Source organism: Choloepus didactylus, chromosome 9, assembly GCF_015220235.1.
Source record: "Choloepus didactylus isolate mChoDid1 chromosome 9, mChoDid1.pri, whole genome shotgun sequence".
NCBI lineage: Eukaryota > Metazoa > Chordata > Mammalia > Pilosa > Megalonychidae > Choloepus > Choloepus didactylus.
The window spans coordinates 94,386,068-94,394,303 of NC_051315.1; the positions used below are offsets into that span (position 1 = coordinate 94,386,068).

The following is an 8,236-nucleotide window of genomic DNA, read 5'->3' on the forward strand; positions in this document are numbered from 1 at the left end:
TCAAGCATAGTTTGCCCCTGCCCTCTGAATCTAACTCTCCAATACTATGTGTCTGTATCTGTATAGGTTAATGTGACTTGAGAAACATACTTACACTTAACCCTGTTGACTAGTCTCCCCCTTTAAGTTTATGGTGATGAACTTCAAATGGACCCTTAATGCTTCCCAGCAGACATACTATGGTGCATTTATTATCCTAGTCGACCGTATCGTTTGCCTCTCTCAAACGTCTGACTAGCACTTTATCCTTACTTTGAGCTCATGACCAAACCCTTTATCCTCCTGCCCAATTATTGACCCATAGTATTGGTGTGCTACATTTGATGAAAGAGTATTAATTACTGTTGATGAAAGAGTATTAAAATATTATTGTTAACTATAGTCCATAGTTTGCAATTGATACACTTTCCCCATAAATCCCTCTATTAGCTCCCTCTAATGGTGTCATATATTTGTTCTAGTTCATGAAAACTTTTTTGTATGTGTACAGTTAATCACAGGCATTGCCCACCAAAGATTCACTGTGTTATACGTTCCCAACTTTCCTTCTGGTGACATACATAACTCTAAACTTCCCATTTCCAAATATTTAAGTTCAATCTAGTTAAACATTCTGCACATATTAAGCAACAGCTCCCCATTCTTTAGTCTCATTCTGTATCCTAGTAACCTATATTCTAAATTTTATGTCCATGAGTTTGTATATTTGTCCTTTTGTCTGACTTATTTCACTTAACATAATCTCAAGATTCATTCATGTTGTCACATGCTTCAGGACCTCATTCCTTTTTTCTTTTTAATTCAATTTTATTGAGATATATTCACATACCATGCAGTCATACAAAGCATACATTCAGTTCACAGTACCATTATATAGTTGGGCGTTCATCACCAAAATTAATTTTTGAACATTTTCATTATCACAGACACAAAAATAATAATTAAAATTAAAGTGAAAAAGAACACTGGGGTGCCTTTTTTTTTTTGCCCCCATTTTTCTACTCATCCATCCATACACTGGACAAAGGGGAGTGTGGTCCATATGGCTTTCCCAATCACATTGTCACCCCTCATAAGCTACATTTTATACAATCGTCTTCAAGATTCAAGGGTTCTAGGTTGTAGTTTGATAGTTTCAGGTATTTACTACTAGCTCTTCCAACTCATTAGAACTTAAAAAAGGTTGTCTATGTTGTGCATAAGAGTGCCCACCAGAGTGACCTTTTGGAATCTCTCTGCCACTGAAGCTTATTTCATTTCCTTTCACATCCCCCTTTTGGTCAAGAAGATATTCTCCATCCCACGCTGCCAGGTCTAGATTCCTCCCCGGGAGTCATATTCCACGTTGCTGGGGAGATTTCCCACATAGGGGGCAGGGCAATGATTGCACCTGCCAAGTTGGCTTAGCTAGAGAGAGAAGGACCTCATTCCTTCTTACCACTGCACAATATTTGATCGTGTGTGTATGCCCTATTTTGTTTATCCATTCGTCTGTTGGTGGACACTTGGTTTGTTTCCATCTTTTGGTAATTGTGAATAATGCCACTGTGAACATCGGTGTGCAGATGTCTGTTTGCATCCCTCATTTCATATCTCCTGGGTATATGCTTAGTAGTGGGATTGCTGAGACATAAAGCAGTTCTATATTTAACTTCCTGAGGAACCAACAAACTGTCCTCCACAGCGGCTATACCATTTTACATTCCCACCAGCAGTGAAAAAGTGTCCCAGTTTCTCCACGTCTCTCTAACACTTGTAGTTTCCTGTTTGTTTGTAGCCATTCTGATAGGTATGAGATGATTTGTCATTGTGGTTTTGATTTGCATTTCCCTAATAGCTAGTGAAGCCAAGCATTTTTTCATGTGCTTTTTGGCCATCTGGATTTCGTCTTCAGAGAATATCTTCATGTCTTTTGGCTATTTTTTGATTGGGTTGTTTGTATTGTTGAGTTGTAGGGTTTCTTTATATATTCTGGATATCAAACCCTTATCAGCTATGTGGTTTCCAAATATTTTCTCCCATTGAGTTCATTGCCTTTTCTTCTTTTTGACAAAGTCTTTTGAAGCGCTGAAGTAATTTTGTGGTATTTAATTTTGTTACCATTCATGTTTTCTTTTGTTGCTTGTGCTTTGAGTGTAGAGGCTAAGAAACTACCACCTATCACTAGGTCTTGGAGATGTTTCCCTATATTTTCTTCTAGGAGTTTTATGTTATTGGTTCTTATTATTTAGGTCTTTGATCCATTTTGAATTAATTTTTGTATAGGGTATGAGATAGGGGTCCTCTTTCATTCTTTTGGTTATGGATATCCAACCCCATTTATTGAAGAGACTGCTCTGTCCCAGTTGAGTGCACTTGGGAGCCTTGTCAAATTAGTTGACCATAGATGTGAAGATCTATTTCTGAACTCAGTTCAATCCCATTGATCAATGTGTCTGTCTTTATGCCAGTACCATGCTGTTTTGAGCACTGTGGCTTTATAATATGCTAAAAAGTCAGGAAGCATGATACCTCCCACTTCATTCTTCTTTTTCAAGATGTTTTAGCTATTTGAGGCCTCTTACCTTTCCAAATAAAATTGATAATTTTTCCATTTCTGAAAAACTAGTCTGTTGGAATTTTGTTTGGGATTGCATTGAATCTGTAGATAAGTTTGGGTAGAATTGATGTAATAACTATATTTAGTCTTCCAATCCATGAACATGGTATGTCCTTCCATTTATTTAGGTCTTCCTTGATTTCTATTAAGAATGTTTTATAGTTTTCTTTTTATAAGTCTTTTATGTCCTTCGGTAAATTTATAGCTAAATATTTGATTTTCTTGGTTGCTATTGTAAATGGAATTTTTTTGATCTCCTGCTCAGACTGCTCATTATTAGTGTATACAAACACTACTGATTTTTGTGTGATCTTGTTCCCTGCCATTTTGCTGTACTTGTTTATTAGCTCTAGTAGTTTTGCTGCAGGTATTTTGGGATTTTCTATGTATATGATCATGTCAACTGCAAACAGTGAAAGTTTTACTTCCTCCTTTCCAATTTGAATGCCTTTTATTTCTTTTTCTTGCTGAATTGGATATCCTCATCTTGTTCCAGATCTTAGAGTGAAAGCTTTCAGTCTTTCCCTATTGAGTATGATGTTAGCTGTGGGCTTTTCATATATGCCCTTTATCATGTTGAGGAATTTTCCTTCTATTCCTATCCTTTGAAGTGTTTTCATCACGAGAAAGGATGTTGAATTCTGTCGGATGCCTTTTCAGTATCAGTCAACAGGATGATGTGGCTTTTCCCCTTCAATTTATTGATGTGGTGTATTACATTAATTGATTTTCTTGTGTTGAACCACCGTTGCATACCTGGGATAAAACCTACCTGATTATCATGTATAATTGTTTTAATGGGCTGCTGGATTTGATTTGAAAGTATTTTGTTGAGGATTTTTGCATCTGTATTCATTACAGACCAATCTCTAATTTTCTTTTCTTGTAGTGTCTTTATCCAATTTTTGTATTAGGGTGACGCTGGCTTCATAGAATGAATTAGGGAGCTTTCCCTCCTCTTCAATTTTTTTTGAAGAGTTTGAGCAGGATTGATACTAATTCTTTCTTGAGTGCTTGGTAGTATTCACATGTCAAGCCATCTGGTGCTGGACTGTACTTTCTTGGGAAGTTTTTGATGACTGGTTCAATCTCTGCTTGGGATGGGTTTGTTGAGGTCTTCTATTTCTTCTCGAGTCAGTGTTGGCTGTTCATGCTTTTCTAAGAAGTTGTCCATTTTGTCTAAATTATCTAGTTTGTTAGCATATAGTTGCTTATAGTATCCTCTCATTATCTCCTTTATTTCTGCGGGGTCAGTAGTTATGTCGCCTTTCCCATTTCTGATTTTATTTATTTGTGTATTCTCTCTTGATTATCCCTATTGTTTCATGTTCTCTCAATTTCATGTATTTCTGCTGTATGTTATTTCTTTTCTTCTGTTTGCTTGGGGGTTAGGTTGCCTTTCATTCTCTAGTTCCTCCAGGTGAACAGTTAAGTCCTTGATTTTTTATCTTTCTTCTTTTTTATAAAATATTTGCGTTTAGGGCAATAAATTTCCCTGTCAGCACTGCCCTCACTGCATCCCGTAAGTTTTGCTAGGTTTTTCTGTTCTCATTTCCATTGCATATCTTAATCTTTCTCTCATTTCTGAAAGACATTTTCACTGGATATAGGATTTTTGGGTGGCAGTTTTTTGCCTTCGTACTTTAAATATGTCCTTCCACTACCTTCTTGCCCCCAAGGTTTTCAATGAGAAAAAAGTACTTCATCTTATCGAGGCTTCCTTGTATGTGGCATGTTGCTTCTCTCCTGCAGCTTTCAGAATTCTCTTGTTTAATATTTGATAGTTTGATTATAACATGGCACGCACAGCATGGTTCTATTTAGGTTTATCCTGTTTGAAGTTTGTTGAGCATCTTGTATATGTAGATGCATGTCTTTCATTGCATTTGGGAAGTTTTCAGCCATTATTTTTTTGTGTATTCTCTCTGTAGATGGCCTTTATTTTAATTCTATAGTATCTATAATAGCTACAGGGTCATGAGAAAATTACTTATTCTCTTTGAGCTTCATCTCTATTGTTTGTAAAATTAGTGGTATTGGACTAGGCATATCTTGAAGTATTTTTCCAATTTTATAATAAGCATTGGATAGATGGCCAGAATGACCAAAAAAGAAGGACTCATGTTTTTGCAGAATCCTGATACAATGTTAATTGCTGTATCTTGCCTTATCTTTTACACTTTTCCAATTTAGTTGAAGAAGAGCAAGTGGATGAAGAAGAGGAAGAAGAAATAATAATAGTAGAAGAGACCTCCGTGAAGAAGAAGAAAAAAAAGGATAAAAAGAAACACATTAAGGAAGAACCACTTTCTGAAGAAGAGCCATGTACCAGCACAGCAATACCTGTAGTGTATTTTTAAAATACCAATATATATTTTTCGCTAGCAGGTTCTCTATGTTTGAATCTACTTTTTATATAACACATTACAAAAAATTAGCAGGCATTACAAAAAATAGTTTTATTGATGAAGAAGTAAAAGTAAAGTATGACTTTTTGTATTCATATTTATAAAAGGCCATTTCCTTTTGTAGAATCTTATTACAAAATGGGTTTGCTTTGAGGAAATGAGAGAATGTAATGTGATTTAATAAAAGACTACTATTGTGGGTGGTTTTTACATTTTTAGAATTTAATAGGTCTTTACTTAAAAACGTTTCTTTTAAGTAAGGACTTAATAAAATTTTTCTTTTTCTTCCCCAATTTATTTTCAAGGGAAATAAAATAGATTTGTTTTGTTTTTTATAAAGGTTGTCTTACCCATTTAATCACATCTCTTTCAAAAGCATTTTTTTTTGTTGTTGGTTCTTTTCAGAGTCCAGAAAAAAAGAAGAAAAAGAAAAAAAAGAGAGATAATGAAGATTAATGGAAGGAAACCATAATTGAAACTCAACTGAATACATCATGTTTAAGATTCAGTCAGGATCATCTGTAGCTTTAAAACCTAAATAAGACATTTTATTTGTCTTGACATCAGCTCTGTTAACCTTATGTCTTCTTTTCTTAGTCTTTGAGATTCAAATAAAAATATTTTCTTTGTATTTTAAGGCAATGCTGTGATATCTTTATATTTGAGGTAGAGAATCTTTGGCTTTTCTGTATTTTATTTGGCATCTGAAGATTATTGTTTTGATAATTACAGATGAAAAGTGAGAGTTGTGAATGGTTAATTTAAGTCTTAACCTTTTGGAAGGCATTGATTAGCTGGATCAACTTAAGTACTTCACTCTGTTGTGTTTCTCCTGCCTTTTTGGGCTGTTTTTTTCATTTTTACCCTTTTCCACTATCATTCTACCCCTATATTTAAATAAAGTTAAATTTTTTTTGTTGTTCATCGTTTTTAAATTAGAAGAGCAAAACCTTTTAGTATCTCTTTAAAAGGAAAAAAAGTATCCCTAAATTTACTTGTTAGCAAATTTGAAAGGTACAACAAAATAATTATCTTAATCATCCATACCCTGATATTTCTACGGTAATCTTAAGTGAATTAAAAAGGTGATACAGAATGATTTTAAAGTAAAGAATAGAGGGATAAAAGGAAAACAAGATGAAGAAAAATAAAATGGTAACAGGAGTGAGATATAATCTGCAAGGTTCTGAGAGATAGTGTTTAATATGTAAACAGCAGCCTTGTTGATGGCCGTATAATTAGTGCAGCCACAAGTTTCATAGGGCTCTTTATGTCTTGCCTCTTAAGTATTTGCCATAAACATCATACTAAAGCCCAGTTCATTAAAAGCATTTGGCTATACAGACATGTTAAAATGACTATAGTTTTGAGTTCCAGCTCTGCTTTTCATGTGACCATAGGCAAGTCAACAGCTCCTCTGAACTTGAGTTTCTCATCTTAAATCAGAGATGATGGTCAGCTCTACCTCTCCTAATAGTGGTTTGTGGAAAATGAGATGATATAAATTGTCAAAAACATAAATAAGTTTCAAATTTAGATATTTGATGGCAGTAAATGTTGATAAAATACATAAAGCCATCACTGTACAAAATTCTGTAATAACTGCTTGTTATCTTGCTGTTGAGAATGTCATTTTGCATCACTCAATAGTAAATAAAACAATAGTCTCTAGGCACATTCTTTAGTTGTGACACAACAGATAAGTTTTATTTATTTATTTTTTTTTTTACCCTCAAAGGGGTGCACCACTCCTGGAAGCACTGCAATACCAGGCAGATGCGTGGAGTGGACGGAGCAAGCTCCTACCAACTCCTAGCTCCAAAAATCTGTTTAATATATTGTCCTCGGATAGAGGACGTATCAGATATTCAACTGATAAGAACAGATAGGTTAGTTTTATTTTTAACAATTTTTGATGATTATACCTGCCAAATTAACATCTGGAACAAGATAAACTTTGAGAACACCAATTACTATACTGCACCTAACTGCTTTGAGTAGTCTTCTATGGTCCTTAGGAAAACCTAGTTGAATTGCACAGCTGTGACCTTTCCTGAGTGCTGAAGGTAAGTTGTGTGCTGCTTGGCATTAATGAAGTGCTGTGTGAATGAAGAGTTGTGTGGACTTGGTCTGGAATGGGAAGATCAGGTAAATTTCATATTCCTAAATTTGATTAGCAAACTTGAAAAGTTAATGTGATTTGGGCCACATGAAATAATCTCAATCTCCATTGTTTTCAGGCTCCTCGGTCTGTTTTATAAGGCCTTGGTTAATGTGTCCCCTGTCCTCCATCCTCAGAACACTATCTGTATACAGTTCTCTGTCCTCAGGACTCTGGGAACGAAGCTTCCTTTGCTGTCCATGAAGAAACAATAGATTTGTTGCTTTTCTCAGGCCATCTTTAAAGATTTGGTTTAGGCTTATCTGTTGTCTCAGCTCTTCCACTTAGAATAACAAGCAGTAGAGCCCAGCTTCTTAAATTTTAATGTGCATAAGAGCCCCCTAGGGATCTGGGTAAAAGACATGTCTGGGTTAGAACCCAATATTGTGCATTATTAGCAAGCTTCTAGGTGATGCTTGTCCAAGGTCCCATTTAGGGTAGTAAAGTACATAAGTGAGTTAAACTCTCAGGGTCTGTTTATCTAAAATAGAATTGCTGTGAGAATTAAGAGATAATATTTGTGAGGGGGTTTTTAAATATTAATTTCCTTCCATCAGTGTTCCTTGAATATCTCCATTCCCAAGTTTAGACCATCCTTGTTTGCTCTCCTTAACATATCACAAACGGTTCCTGACATGTAACAGGACCTGAATGTTTGTTTAGTGGTGAGTGAATGACCTGTGGAAGATTTTGTGTTTATTTAGATATAAATGAAATTAAGATTGTCACTTCTGATTTTCCTTTCTTTGCAAATAGTTTGCTTTGAGAACACCATTAATTCAACTGTTCAGTTCCAAGTGATAAGAGCCAATACTTAACTCCAGGTTTTTGGACTCAGTTTTCTATTCACTGTGCTCTGTGGCCATTAAATCAGTATAGTGGTTCTCAAAACTTCACAAAACCCAAAAATTCACTATTTTAACCAAAGTGTACAATTCAGTGTGAGTACATTCCCAATGTACCCAATTGTTGCAACCATCTCCATTAATTCCAAACAATTGAATTATCCCAAAAAGAAATCCTATACCCATTCCCCATTTCTCTCCCACTGCTATCTCACCCCCAGCC

General features: G+C 35.2%; 1 protein-coding gene and 1 pseudogene across 2 annotated transcripts in view; one reads left to right on the forward strand and one right to left on the reverse strand.

Moving 5' to 3' along the window:
- NOP58 (NOP58 ribonucleoprotein) overlaps positions 1 to 5,644 on the forward strand; it is a 34,509-nt gene extending 28,865 nt beyond the window's left edge. For both annotated transcript variants that reach the window (XM_037850001.1, XM_037850002.1), the window contains exons 14-15: positions 4,793 to 4,944; positions 5,413 to 5,644. In XM_037850001.1, coding sequence (XP_037705929.1) covers positions 4,793 to 4,944; positions 5,413 to 5,463 — 203 coding nt within the window. In that variant the 3' untranslated portion in view covers positions 5,464 to 5,644. The remainder of the gene's footprint in view (positions 1 to 4,792; positions 4,945 to 5,412) is intronic.
- A 1,098-nt stretch (positions 5,645 to 6,742) lies between these two features.
- On the reverse strand, positions 6,743 to 6,920 carry LOC119545007 (annotated as a pseudogene).
- Positions 6,921 to 8,236: the final 1,316 nt, after the last annotated feature.